Source organism: Kogia breviceps, chromosome 2 (genome assembly GCF_026419965.1).
Source record: "Kogia breviceps isolate mKogBre1 chromosome 2, mKogBre1 haplotype 1, whole genome shotgun sequence".
NCBI classification, from domain to species: domain Eukaryota; kingdom Metazoa; phylum Chordata; class Mammalia; order Artiodactyla; family Physeteridae; genus Kogia; species Kogia breviceps.
In genome coordinates this window covers 29,283,791-29,310,475 of record NC_081311.1, presented here as the reverse complement: position 1 = coordinate 29,310,475, position 26,685 = coordinate 29,283,791, and the positions used below count along the sequence as shown (strand labels likewise).

The 26,685-nt window shown below is 44.9% G+C and overlaps 1 protein-coding gene across 5 annotated transcripts in view; it reads left to right on the top strand.

The window, feature by feature from the left end:
• The window catches only part of CNNM1 (cyclin and CBS domain divalent metal cation transport mediator 1), a 55,735-nt gene that overhangs the window by 10,275 nt on the left and 18,775 nt on the right, over window positions 1-26,685 (top strand). For 3 of the 5 annotated variants that reach the window (XM_067024886.1, XM_059054694.2, XM_067024885.1), the window contains exons 2-7: window positions 14,429-14,572; window positions 17,431-17,571; window positions 19,941-20,110; window positions 21,978-22,077; window positions 22,429-22,476; window positions 25,876-25,938. In XM_067024886.1, the coding sequence (XP_066880987.1) occupies window positions 14,429-14,572; window positions 17,431-17,571; window positions 19,941-20,110; window positions 21,978-22,077; window positions 22,429-22,476; window positions 25,876-25,938 (666 nt within the window). The remainder of the gene's footprint in view (window positions 1-14,428; window positions 14,573-17,430; window positions 17,572-19,940; window positions 20,111-21,977; window positions 22,078-22,428; window positions 22,477-25,875; window positions 25,939-26,685) is intronic. The other 2 variants (XM_067024887.1, XM_059054695.2) reach the window with 1 other exon arrangement.

Here is a 26,685-nt window from a genome sequence, read left to right as displayed (position 1 = left end):
GACAAGGGAATCTGAGCTGGAAGGGGCACTGAGAAACCTGAGAGAGAATCTAATTCACACTTTTTTTTTTTTTTTACATTTAGTTATCCTTTCCAGGACGTAACAGCCTTTGTTATCAGACTCTCTTTTTATCTAATCTAAATCCCACAGACTGCAGTCAAATTCCATTTCCTCTTTTTATCATGTTTTGTGAGTCCTCTTTTATTTGGAGAATATAGTAGCTCACTTCAATTCCATTTTTTAACAACCAAATACATTTGGTTGTGTTTCTGGCTCCCTTAAAGCATTTGGTGTCTCAGGGCAGGGGGCCTGTGGACTTTCCTAGTACTCTCTTAAATTGGTTTACCTCTAGGCCCACTTTAGCCACCCCTGGACCTTCAATAACAACTCTCAATCCTCTATTTTCTGTTGTTTATTCCTTTGCAAACTGAGATTCTTCTCTATTCCTCCTTCCCTCCTTCCCTCCCTCCTTTCCTTTCTTCCATGTGACATTATCCCGTGTGAGGCCTCCAGCCCTCCTGGTGCTTACAGTCAAGTAGAGAGACATACATGAATCCATAAACAATTACAAATGAAGACAAGTGATTTGAATAAAATGTATAGGGCACTATGAGAGCTTATAATAGGGGAGCCTGACCTGGTATTATAGGTTAGGATAAACTCCTCCCTCTCCAAGAGATATTTGTGCTGAATCCTAAAGTGTGGAAAGGAGTTCACCAGAGCTTTCCGGGAGAAGGGAACAGACATCCAAAGGCTCTGAGGAAAGAGGGCCGTGTGCGTGCCATGCAGGGTTCCTAGGCCATTTCAAACCCATTAGGGAAAGCGGCACCTCTGCCACCAACCTTCCCTCTTCCGACATTATCTGAGTGCTGGGCTACCAGGGCTCTGGGAGATGGACGTGGATATAAATATCCAGGAGCTGAAAAGAGGGATGAAAATGATACAAAGCAACCTGGGGTACAGGGAGGGGCATCTAGACAACATCTATGGGCAAGGGGGCAAGGGAGAAATAATTCCCTGGAAGGACCTGGGAAACTTCTCTGAGGAAGTAACGGAAGAGGGACTCTGATAAGCAGTTAGGAAGGGAAAGGGCATTCTAGCTGAGGCGGGAGCTTGAGCTAGAAAAATAAAGGCAGAAAAGGGAACCGAGACAATATGCAAAAGCTGGTAAAACTGTGATTATAATGTTGCTTTTCTTCCAGCTAAATGGGGAGCTAGGCAGATTGAGGCATTTGTCAAACATAATTTACATTCCCTCCAAGTGCTGAAACTATATATTTTAACCATTTTTGGTGATGATATTTCTAAAATGTTTTATACCCATTCCTGCCTTCCTTAACAAAGGATCCTAAATATAACAATCTTTTCTTGATGACGCATGATCATGGTCCTGAGAGTGTAGTTATTTTATGCTGTATTATAAAGCAGTTCTCCATCTACTTTTATTTTTATTTTTTTATTTTTTTTTTATTTTTTATTTTTTTTTTTTTTGCGGTATGCGGGCCTCTCACTGTTGTGGCCTCTCCCGTTGCGGAGCACAGGCTCCGGACGCGCAGGCCTAGCGGCCATGGCTCACGGGCTTAGTTGCTCCGCGGCATGTGGGATCTTCCCGGACCGGGGCACGAACCCGTGTCTCCTGCATCGGCAGGCGGACTCTCAACCACTGCGCCACCAGGGAAGCCCTCCATCTACTTTTACATTTTCTCTGTCCTCTGGCTGTTGTCAGCTTCTAGTTCTCTTTGAGTCGCGGCCTCAAGCAAATCCCTGCCCTCACCTCACTCATGACAAAACCGCTCTGTGTCAGTTCTATTTAACTGAGAAACCAAGTAAATACATATGTTGGGAATTGTGTGCCTGGTGTGCAATAGGCTTCAATAAATATTTGTTGAATAAATTATTAATTAGGCTTTGACTGGGAGCCTCAGGTATGGGGTTGATATATAGACCTGGGATAGTTCCTTCTGGGACCAGATTCAAGACCATGCAAAGTCAGACCTCCAGATAATGGGTCATTACTCTGCTATTTTTGAAGTGTTGCTTAGCAAGCCAAACTGCCAACCAGCTTAGAGTCTAGTGACTAACAACTATTTTTTTCATGCCCTGGTGATGCTGGTTACCATGGTGCTCTGGGTGACATGCCTGGCTTTTTTTATAATTGCCTTTTAGTGGCTCGAGAAATTTTTGGTGATAAATGCATTGATTACTCTATTTCTGATGAAGTAGAGCAGGATTACTACAAAGTACAGCCTTTTTTTTAAACTAGAGGAAGGGACTGTTTTGTTTTTCCAAATTAAGGTGATTGCTGCAGGACTGGTAGGATAAGGTTTTGTGTGTTTCTCTTCCTGATTTCATAGAAAGTGATTTGATTTGATTGTATAAATTTTTTTTAAAGTCTAGCATGTGTCAAAGTAATTTTTCTCATTTTATTCTTAAAATTAAAATACAAACATTAGGAGTTCAAGCTCCTTTGTAAACTCAAGAGGCTGTAACTATTGGCACTGTTAAAATTCTGGTATGTCATACATCATCACAAAGAAACGTCCTATTAAGCCAAACTGTTTTTGTAGCCCGGGACTGTTTAGCCTTATAAAAGCATAGAATTTTAGAGCCAGAAAAAAGCACGCTGGAGATCACCTGATCCCATCCTTTAATTTTAAGGCGGAGAAAACTGAGGCCCAGAAAAGACAAATTATAAAATAGCGATGATAATCCCTTATAGTTGCAAAGCATTTACCTTTGCAAAGATCTTTCCAGACAGTAACTCATTTTGTGCTCACCGTGCATGTGAAGTCAGTAGAATTTATCCCCATCTTGTATGAGGCACATGGAATCTGGAGACACAAGTGTCCTGCTCAGTGTTACTGACTGAGGCAGAACAGGAAGCCACATCTGTGACTTGCTGTCTCAGACTGTGGAGCCACATGTAGCCTGGGCCCAGTTCATCTGTTTACTAGCTGTGTGACTGGGGCAGGTCATTCTACCACTCTGAATGAGGCTTACCTTCCTTCTTCTTCAAATGGCAATATTGATCCTACACTGTAAGCTTAACGCAAAGGCTAAAGATAATGCTTGTACGGCATTTAAGACATTCCACCACTTGCCTCTCACCTCACTGATCTAGTTAAATGAATGCTGTCTAGTTAGTTGTTTTGTATAACAAGTGCTTTCTCTGATTCAGCCCATGTAGAAGTGATTGTATATAATAAGAAAATAAAAGTGAGAGCTGTTTACTTTGGATAGGGCCCAGGAGACCAAAATTGATTGTGGAAATTTCCTTACATTTCTTTTATCCTGTCGTCAGTTCGGTTTCCTCCTGCATCACTCTGCCCTTCCTCAGACATCCCAGGCAAATTTTTAAAAACCTACAAACAAATATCACAGCCAGATCAATGAAACCTCTTAAAGCTGAAAGCAGTCCACAAAATGAAATATCAGGCTGGGCATGGGAAGGTTTGAGCCGGAAGGCAGACGTATTGTGCCGGGGAGTCGGGGGACAGTGACTCCTCCCTTCCCCTTCACAGTCTAAAGCCCACCTCAGCCTTTGTGAGGTGCTGGGCATTAGTTCTGCATACTTTCAGCCATTTACAGAATAGGTTCCCATTTCTCTTAACACATTTGGAACAGGAAACCTGAGATCTGGCCTGAAATGTGGAGTCAGCAAGGTGTACTGGGAGAAGCACAGGCTATGGAGGCAGATGGACCTGAGTTGTTTCCTGGCTTTATGGCGTACTACTTCTCAGCCTTGAGCGAGCCACTTATTTTTCTGGGTGTCATTTTCCTCATCTTCATATTAGTAATAACAATCCCCATTGTGCAAAGAGATGGTAAAGACCAGAGGTGACATATGACCCCAGTTTACAGTAGGTATGGTAATCACCACCATGGCAAAAACTGGAAAACCGGGTGGATGTTAACCTGTGCTCTCAGGAGTCAGCTTGGTTTAGATCAGAAACAGTCTGGAGAACGTTGGAGTAGCTGTAGGCAGTCTTCACCTGGAATGAGAACCTTCAAAATAGCGGGTTTTCAGGCCACCTCAGATGTCTGGCTTCCTTCAGATAGGGCCCCCAGAGCTACATCTCTCTCTTTTCCCAGAGACTAGCCACGTTTGGCCATAGCCCCTGGGCTGGCTCAGAACTAATAGATCTGCTGGACAACAAAGGCCTTTCCATGTATCCTCCTCATATCTGAGATTGCTTTGTGGCCTGAGAATGACACCATCTGCCAAAGCTTAGCCAATGGTGATTGTTAAGCAGAAGATTCTGGTTATATTTAGCCTGAACCTGGAGAGAGTCCAACCGGCCCCACGGGCAGCCTCCTAGGCCAGTTCTGTGCCTAAAAGGCCTGAGGTTAAAATATCCAGTCTTGTTTAGTTCATCTCAGAGCTTTCCACAAATCCTAGCTGGGTAGGTCCTCTTCAGTTCCCTGAGTTCACACTTTGACTCCACCATTTATTGGCTGAGTGTCCTTGGACCAGTTATTTTCTGAATGGGGAAAAAGCATTCAGAAATATTTTCAAAAGCATTCAAAATACTCTATATTTTGACAGAGTAGTGGGAAAGAAGGCAAGGTATATACCCTAAACCATGGAGGCCTCTAATGGCAGGAAAAAGAGTTCAGAAATGATCCTCCATGGTTATTGGTCCATGTTATTGAGATGGGGAATAACTTCATAAGTGCAATGTTTGGGAGCAGTCAATCTGGTTTTAGTGAATAGTATGCCTTAGAACAGAAAAAAAAACAAAAGGAGGACTGGTTAGGATATTAGTGCAGTCATCCAGGATACAATGAGGGCGTGGAAATTAAGAACTATACACCCAAATTGGAAGGAGGGAAATAGGAGACTTCATTACCTTCTGGAACTCCTTCTCAGTCTCCTTTACTGTTCCTCCTATGTCATACTCACTGATATATCATCAGCACTTGGAACAGGACCTACCCATATCAGACGCTCAAATATTTGTTGCATGAATGTTGCACTTCTATAACCTCTAAATGTTGCATGTGCCCAGGGCTGAGAAATGAATCTCATTGTGCATTCTCACTCCCTTGTTTATTTCATTCATTCTCCCAAAGATCACCAACCTGAACTCCAAACTTATATTTCCACCTGCCATTTGACATCTCCACTTGGAGGCGTAAAAGGCATCTCAAACTTAAAACTATCCAAAATTGAACTTCTGCTCTCTTGACTAAACCTACACCTTGCACAGTATTCCCAAACTCCCTAAATTGCTGTTCCATTCTTCTAGTTGTTCAGGCCAAAACTTCTCTTTCTCTCTTGCCCCACATCCAATCCCTCACATGGGCTCTGCTTTCAAAATATATGTTGAGAATCTGTCTACATCACACTACTTCCACCACATCCCGGTCCAGGCCACCAGCCATCTCTCACTTGGATGAGCGCCAGAGCTTTCCGTGAGGTCTCTCTGCTCCTACCTCCGCCCACTTTGTGGCCACTCTTAACACGGCAGCTAGAAAGATCCTTTTAAAACATAAGTTAGATCATATCACTTTTTTGCCAAAACCAAACACACACACACAAACACAAAAGTCTACAATGGCTTTACCTCACTCACAGTAGGCACCAAAGTCCTGACAAACGCCTTCCAGGCTCTATCAAAGTGACACACACACCCCACGCCGTACCTCCCTGCCCTTGGCCCCTACTACTGTCCTCTTTCACACTCTGCAGCCACCACATTGCCTCCTTGCCGTTCCTCTCAAGCACATCAGTTACACTTCCAACTCAGGGCCTTTGCAGCTTGTTCTACACGGGGCTCCCTACCTCACTGCCTTCCGATCTCTATTCAAACACCACCTTCTCAAGGAGTTCATCCCTGGCTTCCCCTGCCTAAAACTGTACTACCTGGTCAGTCACTCCACACACTCCCTCACCAATCTTCCCTGCTTTGCTTTTCCCATAGCATGGAGCTCTATATTTTACATATTCATCTGCCTTATTATGCCTCACCCCATGTACTAGAATGTAAGCTACAGGACGAAAGTGATTTTGTCCATCGTGTTCACTGCTGCATGCCCATTGCCTAGAAGAGTGCTTGGCAATAGTAGATATTCAATAAATACCTGTTGAAAGAATGAAGGGAAAAGAGAAGAATTGGAAGAATGTGGGGATCTTTTTTCTAAATAGGAGCAAAGGAAAAAAAAGGTAAAAACAGATTCCTGGGTTATGACTCTGGGTAACTAGAGCTGATGGTGCCATTTATTGAGGTGGAGAGGGAGGCACAGTGGGGATAGTGGGTCTTGGAGATCGTGTGTTCCTATTTGGATAAGTGATTTTGACAAGACAAGGGGACGGCTCAAGCACAGTGTCTAAAACAGGATGAGAGTTCAAAATAGACACTGATGTGAAGATATAAATTTAGTTCTCAGGAAAAAGGTGATGTGATGTTTAAAGTGATGGACTCTGCTGGGATCTTTAATCAAGAGGAGAGAGAAGAGCAGAGGATCAAGGACTGGAGCAGAGGTTCTTAACTGCAACTTCCCACTTTAGAGTCACCTGAAGACGTTTTGAACATCCCAGTGCCTGGACCACACTCCAGACCAATTAGGTCAGAACTTTTGTGGGTGGGACACAGGTATCAATAGGTCTTAAAGCTCCCCAGGTGATTCCCACAGGCAGCCAGGGTTGAGAATCACTGAGCTAGATTCTTTAAGATATATTTACTGTTAGGGGAGGATAAAGTAAAGGAATCCACAATGGAAACAGAAAACTATCAGTCCTACTGGTGGAAAGAAAAACAGCGTAGTCTTGGCCAGTTCTTCTCCTACTCACTTGTGCATAAGAATCACCTGGAGATCTTGAGGAAGTACAGATCCTGACTCAAACTGCTGGGATGGGGGCCAAACTTCTGCATCTCTCACAAGCTCCCAGGTGGTCCTGTGATGCCTGATCCAAGGGCCAGCCTGCATAGCAAGTGTCAAGATCAGTGCTTCTCAAACTCTAGTGTAAATAAGAACCACCTGGGATATCATTAAAGCAGCTGTCTGGCCCTCACCCACCAAGATCCTGATTCTGTAAGTCAGGAGTAGGACCCAAGAACCTGCATTTTGAACGAGGTGCTGTGCAATGCTGCTGGTCCAAGGGACACACTTCAAGTGGTAGAGAGTCACCAAGACCAAGGTAAGAAAGAAGAGGCACTCAATACTGTCTACCAAATGAATAAGAGATGCTGTAGGGATACCAGGGAGAATAAGAATGTAGCAAAAGCCACTACATTTTACAAGGTGAAGGTCATAAGTGAGGCAGAAACCGTAAAACCATAAAATGATTTCTGCTTTCCTTGGTTCTCTACTTCCAAAGCAATAAGCTTCCCTCCTAGCTTCTATATTTTATCTTGGGAACAATTACCTTACCAAAGTGCTGTAGCTATTTTTGAAAGAGAGAGAAAGCACATCAATTATTTGCTTTTTTTCAAGGCATGGGAGGTATGCTAACAGGGTCCTTGGGAGCTCTTCTCTGTGGATGTGCCTAAACCATCTAGAAGCTATAGTTATTAAAGACCTTTGGAAGATATTTCAGCTTCTTCAAATACCAAAGTACAGTTGTAATGTTGCTGCCACTTCTAACTTTCTGTCTCTTTAAAGCAAGATTTCCAACCTCAGCACTACTGACATTCCTTATTGTGGGTCTGTCATAAAGGATGTTTAACTGCATCCCTGACCTCTTCTTACTAGGCTGCAATAGCATCTCCTGCCCCAAGTTGTGAAAACACAAATTGTCTCCAGACATTGCCAAGTGTTCCCTGGGAGGTAAAAAATCAGCCCCAGTTGAGAACAGCTGCTTCAAAAGCAATGTCTGGGGCTTCCCTGGTGGCACAGTAGTTGAGAGTCCGCCTGCCAATGCAGGGGACATGGGTTCATGCTTCTGTCTGGGAAGATCCCACATGCAGTGGAACGGCTGGGCCCGTGAGCCATGGCCGCTGAGCCTAAGCGTCCAGAGCCTGTGCTCCACAACGGGAGAGGCCACAGCAGTGAGAGGCCCGCCTACCGCAAAAAAAAAAAAAAAAAAAAAAGCAATGTCTGAAAACCTAGTCACCCTTCTAAGAAATCTGACTTGAGTTTAGGTATGTTGATGCCAGGTAGTGATAAGATAGAGCACTACCAGTAACCAGTACTAGGACCACCCTTTGGATTCTTGGGGCAACAGAAAAGACTAGTTTGACTTTCAGTAGTGGGAAATTTTATTGACCTCAGATATACCAAGAGCCTAATAGATAGTGCAGTACTTCAAACTTGTCTCAGAGGTGATTGGTACAAAAGTTACAAGAAACCTGTTTCCAAGCTCATCACTAAACAGTCAACTACTATTCTCTGCCCTATAACAAAATACCATAACTACAACCTCATATGAGAGAAAGTATTCATCAGCTCGCCATACAACTACCCTTTGTCCCAGGAGGTTCTTTCCTATCTTTTCATGAGTTCTTAGCATCTTGTGACTTAAACCAGGTGCACCAAAAGGATGAGGATTTTATTAGAAATCTCAGTGCTTGTTTCTCTTCCTCAATGTAGGTCATCAGACAAATAACCAGAGTGCTATAGAGCCTATGCACAAACCAGTGGTTTTCAAACTGTAGCCTGCATCATAACCAGCTATAAAACTTATTAAACCACTGGACTGTACGCCCCTGTGATTCTGATTTACTAGGACTGGGGTAGAGAATTTGCATTTCCAACTAAGTTCTCAAGAGATGCTGATGCTGATAGTCCAGGGACCACACTTTCGAGAACCATTTACTATAAACCAAAGAATAGTTCTCAGCCTTGGCTGAACATTGGTATTACCTGGGGAACGTTTTTAACTACTGATTCCATGGCCCCATCCCAAACCAATGAAATCAGAATCTCTGGGCATGGGATCCAGTCTTTAGAGTTGATTTAGTTTCTCCGATGATTCTTATGTACAGCCAGCATTGAGAATCATTGAACTAGGTGAAATGTATTCCAAAGCATTGGGGTGGAGGGTCTCACCAGGTGGCCTTACCTATTTAATGGAGGGGTGTAATATGACTTCATCCCATAATCTGACCCCTTATGCTTCATTGAGGATTACTTCTCCAGTTCCAACGAAAATCATACTAACAGTGTGGTCCAAACAAGCTTCAAGCCATAGTTGCGTATTCTTCACTTCGTGTCTCATCAGGCTGTAGACAGCACTGGAGCTGGAGACTGTAAATCAGAGGCTGAGAGGAAGTAGGCTACAGGGAAGCAAACCAAGGCTTAAGGAGTCTACAGCTGCTAGAAGCCAGGAAAGGCTTGTCAACAGGCCAAGCCATCAGGACAGGGCTGGGGCTTCCGCCGAGGCTGGGATACCAGGAACATGGCAGGGATTCAAGCCAGAGGTCAGAGAGTCAGTAGTTGCCAGTTCAGAAGTAGAACACCAGTGAACCCAGAATAAAATATACTCTTACAACAGAGACAGATGTCGCCTTAATTTTTAGAAAGTGCAGTGCCATAAAAGCCACTGTTTCTTTATCTTTCATCTCAGCCCAGAGATTTTCCAGCTGTTGGTGTTCAGTACCACAGCAGGATGATCAAGGAACATGTAAAAATACCTCATAAAGTAGTAGCATTCACGACTCTTCTATTTTAAAAATTACCTTTTGCCTCACTATATCTTAATTAGATCCAATAGGCCCTTGGAATTAGCAAGCTTAAAGTTTATCACTTTGATTTTTTTAGCAAATGGAAGAGTGACTTTTCCAGGGCCCCAGTTGCTTTGGACTTACCTATGGGCTGAGAGAGTGCAGAGCAAAGCACTTAGCAGCTCCTCGACATCAGCAGTTCAACGCAGCCTTGCTGTTCCCCGCCTTCCATCTTGTTTACAGTAATGTTCCTGAAGAAATAGTCCTTTTTAATTCTTCAAGGAAAGTGGGCACCAAATGAGAGAGCACCCTTCAGTGGAAGTTGAAAAAGAGGCTACCTTGCTTAAGAATATGCATATGAAACATGCATAAGACAGCAGTTCTTATTGTCTCTCAATAGATTCTGGAGAAAGCTGGGGACCTGGCCAAACATTTCTAATTCACAAAATGAGGGCTTCTCACAATTCTCAGGAACATCTCCTCACAATCTCCATGACTCTCCTGTACCCTGTAGGGAAACTCTTAACAAATTGTTAAGTTCTATATAAATGTTAATGATCATCAGTCAGCCTAAATTATTTCACAGACACCCCGCTTTTCTAGTAAGTTGGAAGGAAACTGAAATCAATAGACTAGTAGTCGTGAGAAGGAACTTGAAAAATTCTGCTGGTCTGTAGAGGGACAGCTCAGCGGAAAAGGCCACAGTTCCCATTCACAGAACCTCACAGAAGGGCAGAAGAGGGGATTAGCCAAGATTTAAGCTGCTCCCTCAAGTATGCCATTAGGAAGTAAACACAACACTCATCCGTGGGAGGAGAAATAATGCATATTAGAAACCAGCTTTTGCCCAGAAAAAGGTGAAAACACTTGGGAAATTTGAGCCCCCACTGCCCCAGTTTTAAATACTTTTAAGTCATCCCTCAGGGTTGATAAGATCTCTGATAAAGCCGTGAACCTACTATGCCCCAGGCCCACAGCTCCCCAACACTTCTGGGGCCCAGGAAGGGAAGGAGTACCAGGAGGTAGGTCTCTCTTTTTTTTTTTTTTTTCCGGTACGCGGGCCTCTCACTGTTGTGGCCTCTCCCGTTGCGGAGCACAGGCTCCGGACGCGCAGGCTCAGCGGCCATGGCTCACGGGCCTAGCCGCTCCGCGGCATGTGGGATCTTCCCGGACCGGGGCACGAACCCGTGTCCCCTGCATCGGCAGGTGGACTCTCAACCACTGAGCCACCAGGGAAGCCCAGGAGGTAGGTCTCTTAAAGGCCAGCCTTTTTGAGGGAAGGACCTCGGGTATGTGTGTCATGGGAACAGCTGGTTTTCTTGTCCCGGTGTCAGCTCAGAACAGGGTTATGTGATTGCTGATTCCTGTTCCAGTCTGTCCCCAAGAAACAATGACTTCCTTCATTTGTTTGTAGATCTCTACAGGCATTTGAGGGAATCATAAAGGCTGATTGTGAATTTAAAATGTTTTTAAATAGATTACATAAGTACATTGTCTTGAATATTACAATTAGTACTTAAAATCTCTACTGCCTGGTGATCACATAGCTTGTCCTCAAATTGACCTCATAAGGTGTAGACAAACGGTGGATTTTCACATGGAAGTTATGGCACTCTTTGTGAAACAACATAAGATGTTAATTTATTTAATCCCATTATATGAATTAATCTCTTAGTGGCAGGAAGTATGGCTATATTATATATATTCTGGGCTCCACATAACAAAAATTATCCAATTATAGAAAATAATTTTGGATGAATTGGGAGATTGGGATTGACATATATACACTAATATATATAAAATAGATAACTAATGAGAACCTGCTGTACAGCACAGGGAACTCCACTTTGCTGTACAGTAGAAACTAACACAACATTGTAAAACAATGATACCCCAATAAAAAAAAAGAAAAGAATTTTAAGACATAACTTTTCCAGTTTTTTCCTTTATGGTAGTCATTTGTTTTGTCATCTGCTAGCACATGTTAGCAGAAAAGTGAGAACAGGTGCCAGAAGTTTAAGAACATGTGTTGAAAAAAACAACTTTAAATTGAGCACATCCTAACAGTTAACATAATGTAATTTAAGCTACAAAACACTTCAGTCCAATTGGGCAGGATGTAGTTGTTTCAAAGGATAATTTTAGAACCACTGATGCATTTTAAATGTTAATTTAAACACATTGTATTTTATTTTTTAAAAAGATTTTAGTGTCTGGTTTTAATACCATCTATTACATCAACTATGGAGTTCAGTTTCTCAGGCACTTATTGGCTGCCTGTTATATGGAGAGAACCCTGTCTCAGTGTATGAGCCTTTGTCCTGAAGAAGCTTATGATCTGAGGAGGAAACTTGGTCCAGTAGAGGACACACACATTGCAAATACGAGAAGCGGCAAATTGTGATAAATGCGCTAATGGAGTTATCAAGGGCTTAGAAACACAAGCAAGGAGAGGTTGATTCAGATACAAAATGGGGCAAATCTGGGAGAGCTTTCTTGAGGAGATGGCACCTGAGCTGGAACTCAAAGGGCCAGTGGAGACAGAGTAGGAGAAGGAAACAGTGTTAGTGAGGACTTGGAGAGTGGACGTGGAGGAAGTTGAGGAGCTGGAGGTAACCTGGTGCACCTGGGGTCCAGGATGATTAGAGGATGCAGCAGGGCATGCAGTCAGAAAGACGGGGAAGAGCTACATTTTACAGTCTTGATAACACCGAACTAAGGAGCCTAGATTTGATTTTGTGCACACTAGGGAGCCTTGGCGGGTGTTTGAGCAGGGCAGGGGCCTGATCAGATCAGTTTGGGAGTAAGTTGAAAGATGGGTTGAAGGTAGAGAGGAAATTAGAGACCATTCTTGAGTGATATGGATACCATCCTTCCCATTAAAAATCCACTAAGTGGCTATCTTGTGATTTGACGTATTTGATACAGAAATTCATTTGTTTAAATGTTAATGGTTAATTATGCCTCTGGCAAACTGACTACTCCTCTTATCTGATATTTTTAGCAATGGCCAAGCAAAAGTTTATAAAGGGTAATAATGATAAGGCATGAACTTCCTTTTTTTTTTTTTTTTTTTTTTTTGTGGTACGCAGGCCTCTCACTGTCGTGGCCTCTCCCGTTGCGGAGCACAGGCTCCGGACGCGCAGCCCCAGCGGCCATGGCCCACGGGCCCAGCCGCTCCGCGGCACGTGGGATCCGCCCGGACCAGGGCACGAACCCGTGACCCCTGCATCAGCAGGCGGACTCCCAACCACCGCGCCACCAGGGAAGCCCCATTTTTTTTGGCAAGAATAACATCTGAGTCAGTACCCTAGATATTCTCCTAATTTAAGGAGATGTTCTCTTAGCCAAGGAAAAGAACCACCCAGATTGACATTTTAGAAACAGATCCAGGAAATGCATCTATCAGCAAATGAAAACAAATCAAGGTGAAGCAGGACTGTTAGGTAAGACTTAGTCGCTAGGTTAGGACCGAACCCGCTTACCTGGGTTCACAATCCAGCTCTGCCACTTACAGGCTGTGTAACTTTATCCTTATTACTTAACCAATCTGTGCCTCAGTTCTTTCACTTGTAAAATAAGGATAATAATGGTACTTGTCTCAGGGGTTGTTAAGAGGATTAAATGAACTGATACATGTGAAGTGCTCCGAATAGTACCAAATAGTTAGAGCTCAATAAATGTTAACTATTATTCAGTGGTTGGGCAGTCAGTTAACTAACTGCCTATGACAAATCATAGTTTACACAGCGTTTTCACACATCCACTAGGTCATCTGAGCTCCACAATTACCTTATGGATATTGGTTGTCCTAGTTACCACTGCTGCTAACAAGCCACCTCAAAACTTGGAAGCATAAAACAACAATCATTTTATTATGCTCACAGATTCCTGAGTCAGGAATTCAGACAAGGTACAGTGGGAGTTGCTTATCTCTGCTTCTCTGTGACTGTGTCCCCAGCTGGAGACATCTTGGATGGCTGGGGAGGACACCATCCAGCCATCCAAGATGTCTCCATCCACTGCCAAGATGGCTTCTTCTCTAACCTGTCTGGCACTTTGGTGGGATGGCGGAAAGGCCAGGCTCAGCTGGGACTGTCACCTAAACACCTACATGTGACCTCTGCACCATGGTGGCCTCATGATAGTTGTCAGACTTCCTAGAGTGTTTCTACAGCAGAAGATACATGCCTTTTATGACGCAGTCTCAGAAGCCTCATATCAGACACTTCCCTGTTCTCTATTGGTTGAAGCAGTCACAAGCCTGCCCAGACTCAAGGGAAGGGATTAGACCACACCTCTCAGTGGAAGGCATATCGAAGAATTTGGGGGCATGTTTGAAAATCACCATACTGGTATTATCCCCTAATTCTAGATGAGAAGATTGAGGCTCAGTACAGGTTTAATGATTTATCCAGGATCAGTTGCACAGATAGTCACTGGGATAGTAAGGGGTGGGGGCAGGGAAGTTTGCTGGAGGAAGAAGGCTTCTAACCTAATTCTTCCGACTCCAAATTCTTGTTCTCTCAATTAGATTATTCATCGTCCTTCAGCTTAGATGTACTTGTTAACATAGGAAAGTTACAGAAAAAAACATTTAAATGACATTGTGTATATTAGGTAACTTTCTTAAGAAGAGATGGTGATGTAAAAGTATAAAGTTTGCATTTATAAGAACTTGTACACAAACTTCACATTTTAAAGAGGTCCTGGGATGGGTTGAGTCCCAAGACTGGTCAGAGGTCAACTTAGTATAATTTTCTCACAAGGAAAGTTCTCTGAAAATGTCCCGGATGCTTAACTGTGACTTCCTTCATCTCTAGGAAAGTCTCACCTGGCCATTGTCCAGCGGGTGAATAATGAGGGAGAAGGGGACCCCTTCTATGAGGTAATGGGCATTGTCACACTGGAGGACATCATAGAGGAGATCATCAAGTCGGAGATCCTGGATGAAACTGACCTCTACAGTAAGTGCACAGCGTTGGCTTTTGTCCAAGGCCATCATATTTTTCTCTGAGATTCTCAGAGCTGGCTTAGTTTGGTGAACAGTGTAAAAGGGGGTCAGGACAAGCCCCAGGCATTGCTGTGTGTCAGCCCTCTCCTGCCAGGAGCTGGCACGGCAAGATGCCCTGACTTGAACCATCCCTGAGTCACCGAGAGTGTGCTAGCTAAATGTTTATCCAGGGGGAACCTTCAGGAACACAGCCAAGACTATGAAAAGGAGACTTCCTGGCCTTTGGATGGAAAAGGAACCAAAGGAAATAAAGTGCACCTCGGATGACCCCTCTGCCCTTGTTTCTGTCCCCTGTGCTGTTCCTGGTTTGTCTCTTCGTCCACCTAGACACAGACCTCAGCATCCCCTGGGGTTCCACTCAGGATCCACTCATTCAAAACATCCGTGTGCCGTAGAGACTCATGAGATTGCCCACAACAACCTAAGCTAAACCTGAAGTCTCCCTTTTAGTCTCTCATGTCCCTTGTGCGTTTTCAGCCCTGCCGCCTGGTTTCTCCCTCTCCCCACTTCCCACCCCTGGCTCTGGTCCCCGCTCCCTCCTTTCTGGCCTCCTCCCCCCTCCTCCCCACTCCCCCTCAGGAACAACACAGACTCCTTCTTGCAGATAGTGACTGCTTTCAGTTACTGAGCCTTATCACAGCTTTGCTTGCAAACATTACAAAGGCCTGCTTTCCTCAGGGATGGGAGTATTATCTAAATCAATGGGAGTCCCTAGGCCAGGAAGTGTTTCCTCCTCCCGAGTGAATTTCATCACCTGGGACAGCAGTCCCTTTTCCTCCCCTCAGATAACCCATTCCAGACCCCTATCCTTAGTTTGCTAGAGGCAGCTGTTCAGAGACTAGCTCCCTGTAGAAAAGGTTTTGAGACTCTAAGGCAGTGAGTGGTGCAGAAAGAGTGCTTCACTTTGGGGTGAGACCTAAAAGGTGGGTCAGGCCTTAACGAAATATAGCAGGAGTGTCCCAGAGTCTGCTATTGCTGTGGAGCCCTGGCCAGGCTCATCTTCTTGAGTTAAGGGTTAATTTCTCCCTCCCCCATTCCTTTCTCCCTTCTCCACCTCTGCCCATGGCTCATGATTTAGAATTCCCAAGTGTCTCAAAAGATATAGTGGTGAAAACATTCACACTAAAGTGTTAGTGGCTGATAGTAGTGACAGGAGTCTAAATGAGTAAGCTCTTCCTAGGGCCTTTGTTTGAATGACCTAATACTCCGAATGCTCACTAATAAAATAGAAGGAATGAAGAGGGAGATCAGAAAACTGATTCTCCAATGATGAACTGTTCGGTGGCATTCTGATGGAGGAGAGAAAGGGGATATTTAGACAAATGTGTCATGCAGATCGGAAGGTTACTCACTAGTCACACAAAAGGACGGTCTGATACATATATTTGCTGCTGTCTTGCCTAACCGTCCTCTCTCTAAAGGAGAGGGTTTTCCCACTCTTATAAATAAGCTTCTGGCATGAATCCTTAAGAGTTTTGAGAAGGCCAAGGAGCCAGGAATACTGTGTTGCTTCTCCCCGGACCCCAACCCCCGGGGCAGCTGGGCCTGGATCTCACCACTGTGGCAGCCAGACACAAGGAGTGTTAAAGCCAGAGCCCAGAATCCAAGGCAGGCCCACAAGAGAGCAGGTGGTGGAAGGCACTTGCTCCCTTCTAGAAGGGAACCCAGTCGTGTGGTGGAGTGAGCTCCAAAGGGAGGGGGAGAGTCCAAAGGAAGCCCTGTCCCTGGAGTTCATTCCCTTTCATTTCCACTGTGTCCTCTCAGCCTGCACTGAAAGTTCCCTGCAGCCCTGTTTTTCTCTAGGCCAGCTTTGGAGAAAACCCAAATCCGTTTCTCTGCTCCACTTAGCACAGGTTAAGATAGACTAAAGTTTCCAAATTTTACTCAATACTAAGGGAAAGCAAAAGAGACATGACCAAAGAAAACATTCCCCTTACCCCCTAAACATGTTTTTTAAGACAAGCTTTTAAAAAGCAGGAGAAAAAATTAAACTGGAAAAAGCAGAGATTTTCTCAATCAGTAATCACAATAGTCCTGCCTGAGGCCGCCACCCAGAGACCACACCTTTATGGATTACAGAGCTATTTCCATTTTTTCTCCTTCTTTCCTTTATTTCCCCCAATTCTCTCCCCGTGGAGGGGCCAGCGTTGAAGCAAGAGAATTGTGAGTGGGGAGAGGGGGTGACTGCCCTCCTCCCTTGGGTGGCATGCCTCAGGTACCACTCAGAGTGTGGTTTAAATCAGCAGGAAGAGACCAGGTGAGCTCAGCTCTGGGGACAGGAGAAAGGCAGAGGCGGAAACCCCCTGGGCCCTGCCAAAGTCCTTGAGGCTAAGAGTGCAAGTTCCTCGTGTTTGAATGCCTTTTTGTAAGCATTTCACAGATAGGTTCTGATTGGAGTCTCATAATAAGAGACTCCTGAGATGAGCAGAAAAATTATGATTAATCTCTAACCTTATTGTATAGATTAAAACACACAAACACTCTGATGCTTAGAGAGGTTGCACAGCTCGTAAGCGGGCGGGCCAGCCCTCGAAGCCTGAACTTGGGAGCCCCAGGCTGGCCTTCCCCTTTTCCACTGTTCACCACTTCAGTGCAAGTAACACTGAGACATGGCAGCGGCTCCCACCTTCTATCCCTTATCCACATCCTTCCAGTCTCTGGGAAAGAGATGTTGCGATGTCACATACAGTTGACACTTTCCAGAAATCCCCGTGGTCCCAAAGGAACCATCTGCCTCAGGGGACTGTGGTGAAACCTCCAAAAACCATTAGCGATTCTGAGATAGCTGCAATCTGTCCCCTGTCCCGACAGCCGACAATCGGAAAAAGCAGAGGGTCCCGCACAGGGAGAGGAAGCGGCACGACTTCTCCTTGTTTAAGCTTTCTGACTCGGAGATGAGGGTGAAGATCTCGCCACAGCTTCTGCTGGCCACGCACCGCTTCATGGCCACAGGTATGATGACTCTGCCCACCCGCATCTCCACCCCAGGCAGGCAAGGCAGCTCTGGAGGGTGGGACCCAGGCACCAATCTCTTTCAATACCTTACGACCTAATTCCAATTCTGGGGCTGAGAACCACTGTTCCAGGAGACGAGGTCATCTTAGGTGGGGCGACAGGACTCCACATACTGTCATTTTCCGCCTCAGGCCTGATCTTCTAGGTGGGGAAGTGAGCATAATGCAACTCTGCTTTTGTCTCTTCTACTCGAGAAAAGGGCTGCACTTTCCCTTCCTCCACCTGCTTCAAGGCAGGAGTTGGTGGGCCCCAGAGGGTTCATCAGGGAGGGACAGGCGATCTCCTGTGCAGCCACAAAGGCCCTGGGGCCCAGACCCTCCAGGGGCCATGTAGGTCTGTGAGCTATGAGTCCTTCAAATACAGATGTGGATTGTGAATACTGGAATCTTTAGAAAGGAAAAAAGAGAGGATCCAAAGATAAACTGCTTCTTGTGAAGAAAGTAAAGTTTGTCTTTGAACCGTCTAACCTTCTCATCCATGCCTAATTAATGTGCTGACCTAGAATGATCACATACGTTACTAAGTTCAATATTTAATGAATCTAACATGTATTTATTGAGTATATAATGAGTGCTAGTACTGTTCCAGTTACTAAAAAGTAGAAAATATAAATTGGAGCTTCTAAGAGAGTTACAGATATAGAAAATAAACTTATGATTACCAGGGGGTAAGAGTGGGGAGGGATAAATTGGAAGATTGGGATTGACACATACACACTACTATATATGAAATAGATAACTAATAAGGGCCTACTGTATAGCACAGGGAACTCTACTCAATACTCTGTAATGGCCTATATGGGAAAAGAATCCAAAACAGGGTAGATATATGTACAACAGATTCGCTTTGCTGTACTGCAGAAACTAACACAACATTGTGAATCAATATACTCCAGTAAAATTTTTTTTTAAGTTCAGGTCATAAAGAAAATAAATAAATACATACATACATACATACATAAATTGGAGCTTCTTTAGGGTTTTCAACATGTTATCTAGTTCTAAATACAGATTTCTTTTCATTACTGGCTGTCTGATTTCCTAGAACAAAACAGCTGTATCTGTTAATATAATGATACACCATAATAGTATAGTATAACATAACAATATAAATAATAATATCTATTAATATGTAAATATGATACAGTGATGCTTCTCATTATTGAGAACTTCCCACTTAATTAACTTTTCCTGTTAACTTGAAATTTCATTTCATTCAACAGATACACATCATACAAGTAAGTCAGATTAAATTCTCTGTATTTCATTTGATTGTAGCATTAAAACTTTTTTAGCCATGTTTACATGGCTTACTTATCCATGTCCAGCTCAGTAGTTGTGGCACGTGGGCTCAGTAGTTGTCACACACAGGCTCTAGAGCACAGGCTCAGTAGTTGTGGCGCACAGGCTTAGTTGCTCACGGCATGTGGTATCTTCCCGAACCAGGGCTCGAACCCGTGTCCCCTGCATTGGCAGGCGGATTCTTAGCCACTGTGCCACCAGGGAAGTCCCTCTTGTTGTTTTTTGAGCAACTTTATTGAGGTATAATTGATATACAAAAAAACGGTACATATTTAATGTATACAACTTGATGGGCTTGGAGATAAACATACACCCATGAAACCATCATCATAATCTATGCCATAAACATATCCATCACTTCCAAGAGTTTCCTCCCACCCTCTTTATTTGTTATTATTATTTTTGCGTGTGTGTGTTAACATAAGATCTACTGTCTTAGCAAATTTTTAAGTATAGAGGATAGTATTGCTCTTAGGCTCTATAGGCTGTGCAGTAGATCTCTAGGATTTATTCATCTGGCATAACCAGAACTCTGTACGCTTTAACTAATACCTCCCCATTACCTCCTTCCCCCAACCCATTCTACTCTCTGCTTCTATGAATTTACTATTTTAGATTCATCATATAAATGATATCGTGTAGTATTTGTGCCTGTGCCTGGCTTATGTCACTTTAGCATAACATCCTCCAGGTTCCCCCATGTTGTCACAAAAGGCAGGATTTTCTTCTTTTTTAAGTTCATGTGCAGCTTTAAATAAAATCAAGGAGAAAAATAATAACAAAACTGACATTGCCAAAATGGTGACCTGTTTCCCCTGAGGTGCCAGTGCAGGGACACACATCCCCAGAGGGCCTGAGACACACACGTGGGCTTAAGACCCCCACCCACCCAAGGGAATTGCAGGAATCCTGCTAGCTTGGTGCCCGAGAGCATGAATGGCCCTGGCTGTGCCCACCCTGACTCCTCCCAGCTGCCAATTCCTCCTGCCTCCCGGTCTCCCCTAGAAGTGGAGCCGTTTAAGTCTCTGTACCTCTCGGAGAAGATCCTGCTCCGGCTCCTGAAACATCCCAACGTGATCCAGGAGCTGAAGTGTGATGAGAAGAACAAGAAGGCCCCGGAACACTACCTGTACCAGCGCAGCCGCCCTGTGGACTATTTTGTGCTACTTCTGCAGGTGAGTGGGAAAGCCACGGACCCCCCAAGGGCAAGACAGGACCTCTCTAGACTGGAGAGGAATGGCCATGCCTCCTCTGTGCCAGGTTCCAAGGCTTGGCTGGCTGCCCTGGGAGCAAGGCCAGTTGGTGTGGGTGTTTGTCCGTGACGCTCAGAGGGGACAGGTGTGACTGGCTGGCATCCTGGAGTGGTGGGATCTTGATGGCATTTAATCTGACATCAGCAATGTTTGTGGTGGGATGCAGTGGGTACTTCCCAGCAGAGGGGTTCTGCCGCTGAACTTCCAAACCTGCTGCCCTACAGAATCCCTAACACCTCCTTGTCTCTGCTTGGCCATGCCCGGGAATGCAACTGTGCACTGCCTCCCAAACTTCAGACACTTCTTGTTTCAGGCCCTTCTCTCTGTTGAGCTGAAATCTCACCATCTCTGATTCCCACCCACTGGTCCTTGCTCTGCTCTCTGGAAGCACACAGAACACATCCGCTCTCTCTACCACACTTCAGCCTTTGCAGTTCCTTAATCTTCTCCTCCTTAAGAAGACTGGGAAGGGAATAAACGAGCAAATGAAAGAGGGGCAGCATCTTCCCGGTACTCACAGGAGTACAGTCACCCTTTGCCCTGGGTGCCTGGAAAGGCCTGTAAGTAAGTGTCAGGCATGGTTCCAGCACTAGGTAGTGCTGGTGTCCTGGCCTGGCTCCACCATTAGCTCCGTCCCTATTCCCTGTTGGAAAGTCCAACAGAATCTGGTGAGCCCTAAATACAGTGATTGTCTTAAAATCTTCATTAAACTCACATTGACTTAGAAAGGGCTTCTCTGTTACAGTTCCCCTGCAGCCTGTCTGCTGTGACTCGGTAGTGTGTCTCACACCCATCCTTCCAGATAGCCTCAATAAAATGCCCTCTCTTCTCCAGAAATGGAGTTGCATTCTTTTTTTTTTTTTTTTTTTTTTTTTTTTTTTTTTTTTTTGCGGTACGTGGGCCTCTCACTGTTGTGGCCTCTCCCGTTGCGGAGCACAGGCTCCGGACGCGCAGGCCCAGCGACCATGGCTCGTGGGCCCAGCCACTCCGTGGCATGTGGGGCCCTCCCAGACCGGGGCACAAACCCGTGTCCCCTGCATCGGCAGGCAGACTCTCAACCACTGCGCCACCAGGGAAGCCCCTGGAGTTGCATTCTTTACTGTTGGAAATGGAGAAGCATCCTGTTACATCATTTATATAACACAAGGAACACATAGAGTCTTATGCCTAATATAAACTTAACCATTTTCAAATAAATTTTGGAGGCATAAAATGTAGTGGCAAGAATGTAGGTTCAGAAATTGGAAAGATCTAGCTTTAAAGTCTAACTAACCTTGACCGAGTTATTTAATCTCTCTGAGCCTCAGAATTGATTCATCTATAAACTGGGGATAAAAATAGTACAGGCCTCATAGGGTGTGGGCGGATCCATGCAGTGGATTTCAGGCCCATTGACGAACACTATATGCATAAGCTTCTCACAGAATCAGGCTTTATCTCAGCCAGACTTAGAGATGGTCTAGTCTCAGACTACAGCAGTGGGGCAGTTTACGGGGTTCTGGGCTAGCTGGTGCCAGGACCCGTATCATGGGAGAGCCATTACAGTCTGCAAGGAAAGCTTGGATGTACATGACGGGATGATGCTTTATGAACTAAGCAAGTAATTTACCGCCAGGGCCTTCTGAAGTTGGAGTTGCTGTTTCTGAAACGTATCCAGACAGAATTCACATTTCCCTGTGATAAGATTTTAAGTCCACTTATTATCCAAGCAGAAGTGCTTAGGGTCGTAGTCACTAGTAGATCTGGAAGTGCTCGTCCACACCCTTAGTACACTTCCTTCTTTCTCCAGGGTAAAGTGGAGGTGGAGGTTGGTAAGGAAGGCCTTCGCTTCGAGAACGGAGCCTTCACCTACTATGGTGTCCCAGCCATCATGACCACTGCTTGCTCAGGTATTCCAGTTTCCAAGCCATAGCTTATTGGGGAAGCAGTGGGACAGTGGAGAAAATGCATCTGGGTTCAAGTTGTGACTCCCGTGATGGACCCTGGACAAGCCTTTTACCTTCCTGGGCTTTAGATGTGGAAGTACATGGTAGACAGTAACATTACCCAGTGTTAGGGATGGATAGTGGTAATTTTCAACATGAAAAGACAAGTTTATTTTACTTTTTACACTTCCACCTGATTGCCCTGTTTTTACAGGGTTGATTGGTGCTGTGGGTGGGGTGGAAGAGGGAGAATTCCTTTAAGAAGGTGTGTTTTCTGAATTGCCTCTGAAACACACTGCATCCTTCTGTCCTTAGATAACGATGTGCGGAAGGTTGGAAGTCTGGCTGGATCCTCTGTCCTTCGTATGTATCTCTCAAACCCCTCCCTCATCCTCCCTGCTGTGGTCCTGCCTCAGCCCACTCTGGGGACCCGGACCAAGCACTCTCAGCCTGGGCTAGGGCTAACACAAATGCTGGCAGCCTCTATGTATGCTCTGCCAGGAACACTGCTTTCTGCCAGGTACCCACGGACCACAGGGGGCTTAGTTTCTGCGTGTCTGGAATGTTTTCTGCTGCTTCTCTGCTCACGTGCAAATCACGAAGGATGGGGGAGGGAGGTTGTGAGGGGAGGCACCATTTATTGTCACCAGCCAGGGAATGCAGGCACGTGGTTTGTGTGCTCTGGTGTAGGTTCAGCCTTTCCTTCGCTGCTGTGATAATTCACCCACTGTCCTTTACTTGCAAACCCTAATACGCTATTATTGTGTCTGTGGCGGTTAGTAAGAAGTGACTGCAAGATCTTAGGATGTAAGTCCCAGGCTGGTGCGTATGTTGCTTACCTGCTTCTCTTTCCTCGTTTACCACATCTCAGCTGGTGGAGAAGTGTCTGCAGCTGGCCGTGCATGCTGGTGGGGGCTGGCATGGGGCTGCTGGCGGGTGTCTTCTGCGCCTTCTGTGCTCTACCTTCTCTCTGTTTCCTGCATAAGTTATTGCACTTGTGCTTAGAGGGCATGGCATTTCTTGTGATAAAAGTGTGATCCAGAAAGCATTATTTCTCTAGATTTCTCTTTGATTCACCAGTCTGAATTTTGCATTGCTTTCAGCTCTTAGTGTTTATGGTGGCCATTTTAATGCCAAAGGGGTGTTTTTTCTCATCGTAAGAGAGATTTGACATAGTGCTTTATATTGGGATTTATCAGAGGGACCCAAAACTTGATATCTCAATCCGTGGCACATGAAAAGTAGATACCATTTTAACACAGAGAAACTAAAGAAATGACTTGCTCCAAATCACCCAGCAGGTTGGTGATATACCTAGATGCATTCCGGTGTCCTGACTAGTTCACACAGCACAATGAAATAGAGATTTTAGATCCATCATGTTCTAGAATGTAATTTCTATGTGGAAATATTAGAACAATTTGCAGGGTGACTTCACATCCTAGCCCAGCAGATGTCTGAAATGAAATTGAAGTAGGTGCCCACACCCAAGGGGTTGTCCAACATGAGTTGAAGGAGAGCTGTAAAATAAAAAATCCTCGTACATTATTGTACTTATATAAACCAACCACTCTCAATTAAGGTTGATGAAGGAAGTGTCAGTTCTCAGAACAAGAAGTCTAGATGGGGGAGGGATGGTCTACAGGACCCGGTAAATCTTGGTTCTCTAAAGGAGATTTCCACCATCCATGGAGATTTCTCATGGTAGAGTAACTCCTGGGATATGAAATGTTACCTAGACACGTTGGCCCTATTCTGGCTCTTCCACAAGACCAAAAGTGGTGGGAACTCTAGGGGAAAAGAGCTACCTAAAGCTCCCAAGCCCATCTGACTTAGATGACTTTCTTTCTTTTAAAAAAAAGTGTTTTAAGTAGTAAGAAGATGTTATCTGGTTTCCTTCTTTCCTTCCTTCCTGTCTCTAGTTCTTTCCATCAAAATCCTTCCATTTTATACGTGAGACACAGTAAACTTGCAACGCTAATCTCTCCTTCAAAACTGGTTAACTAAAAAAATAGTAACCTCTCTTTTCCTCCCCATACTTGTGAGTATCTTTATCAATCTTCAGGAGGAAAAAGAAATTAAATTAGCCTGCAGGGGTATGGAGACATTTTCCATCCTCCCCGCAAGCCCTCCTTACCTAATACAGCGAAGTGTGTAGAACTCCAAAGAGTTCTTCACACCACCCCCACCCCCTGCCCTGCCTTGTTCCAGGTCCACTCTCAGCCCAGGTCCAGCCACCCAGCATCTTTCACTGGCCAGGGACCTCACCTGTAGGTTGAGGAGGAGCTTAAGCTGAGCCACAAGGCAGTAAACTCTTGTAGGGTCTCAGCCTACCAAACTACCCCTGTCCTTCATGCCAGCCTAGAGCTTTGTCAGCCTTGAGGGTAATAAAGGAGACAATGAGTTTGCCAGAACACTGGCCCTGTGACCAATGCCTCAGAGTTGAACACGAGGTTACAAGTAAGTCACTCTGGTTTTCCTGTGCAGGGCAAAGGGAACACAGTCTGCACTATCTCCTTTGTCTTGGTTCTGATTGCCAGGGAACCCAGGAGGACCGTGGTGAGCCTGGCACTCTGGAGGGACGGGGCCTGAGCTCAGCGTGACCAGAACAGATGCCCACAGGGTGTGCAATTGGAGAGAGAACAAGTCTCCTACCTGCTTGGCTGGGTATACATTTAATCTGTGGCCCAGAAGTGCTAGGATTCTTCTTGAGACAATGGGGTTTCTTATTCCAGTGTGTATCGTGACACTAGGGGCCTGTTAAAATATTCTTTGACAAAGAATATGATTATTTGACAAAGCAAATGATTATCAGGTAGGTATAAGGCTTTCCCCTTCCCACTCCTTTGTGCTATTGGATAATTTCAGGCAAGTCATCGGGCTTAGCAGCTAAGACTATGGAAGCCACCTATTTCAGTGTGCTGTCACCTGCACTCTGACTTCATTTAGCTCCTTGGAAGGGACTCTGGGAATGACCAGATAAGAGAGATGAAAACAGATTCCCATGCAGAAACACTACTTGATCAGGGTCAAGATCGGGAAAGGACTGGAGTATTGCTACACACTCCGCCCCACCCAGGCCCCAAGTGATAGCCAGCACCATTTCAGATTCTGTGGGGAGAGAGAAGGAAAAGGGGATATTTGTACTTGCAAAGAAATGACTGATTTAGTTTATCAACTTGATTTAAATTAAAATTGCTAGAAATGCTGCCCTTCCTGTGTCCCAAGGCTCTAGCCACGCACAGTTCCTCCCCAGCACTGTGACCACAGAGGGAGCTCCTAGGAGTCCCGAGGCAGGAGACAGCTTCCTCGAGGATGCCCCTAGCAGGAGCATGCATTTGCTTTCACCCCTCCCACAGGTGATCTGGACACCTGAGGCAGCTGGGAGAGCCCGGCGGGAATGCAGTGCTGGGCTCCCAGCACATTTGCTGGCTCCAAAAGGCGCCTCAGACAGAACACTGCTCACACACACTCCCTGTTGGGGCACTGCCTGTTCTTGTCATTGGCGGGTCTGATCCCCTCAGAAATTATTGTGCATCTTTTTGGAAGACCTTCAGCAAAGTCTATTTTATTTTCTTCTTTCTGGAGAGTGACTTTGTGAGAGGATGCAATTTCCATGTTTCCAGAGGCAAGATTCACTTTGGCAGAGAAATGTGATGTTGTGAAGATCCGGGAACAGACTGTCTCACACGCTTTGCTCTTTGTCTCTCTCCTTTTATGTTTATCTTCCCTTACGCAACTCACAAATCCTTGACTCTTTAGTGCCCGTCTCTGTGTCTCGTACCTTCGCCTTCAGCAGAGGGGACTCTCTGGCAGGCTCCCCAGGTAAACATGCATGGGGTCTCAATCTCCGTAGATCCATGGGGTATGCAAGAGGCCTTTGGTCTCTGTCACTGTCCCACATGAAAACTAGTCTCTCCCAACTAGTCTCTCCCAGGACTAAGGCATAGCATGTTGCGTGGCTGACACTCACTTGTACTCACTGACCAGGCATTGCTGGTTCAATGGTGTCACTTGTGAACTTAGCCCCGAAGGATATATCTGTGTACGTAGATGGAGAAATGGTGGGGTGAGGAATGGTGTGAATTTTTCCTTATCATTTGTCTGACTGCAGAATGGAGGGATAAGGGGTGCAGCAGAAGAAAAATAGGAAGAAACGATGAAAGACTATGCTTTATTCCTATTTTTCCTACATCTTTTCTTCTATGTGGTCTCTGCCTTTAGCTAACCCACAACCCCTCCTTATCTTTCTAGTAATGTTACTGTGTAGCGACCATATTCTCTCTAGCTCTGCTCATACAAAGGATGCTATATGTAAAATTTTCAAAACAACTTTTCATCAGGCTTAACCTCTCTTGATAATTAAATAAAAGTTACTGGATTATTTTTTAATCAGGTAAAGTAGCTCCTCACAGAGGCACACAGTAACTCAAGGATTGAGTAGAATGTAATAAATCTGAACAATCAGTTAAGCGCTTATATTGTTTTCATCCCTAGACATTGATCTCTTAGGGTCATGGAGCAAGTAATGACCAAACTAAGAATTTGTTTAAGTTACCTTGAAGTTAAAGC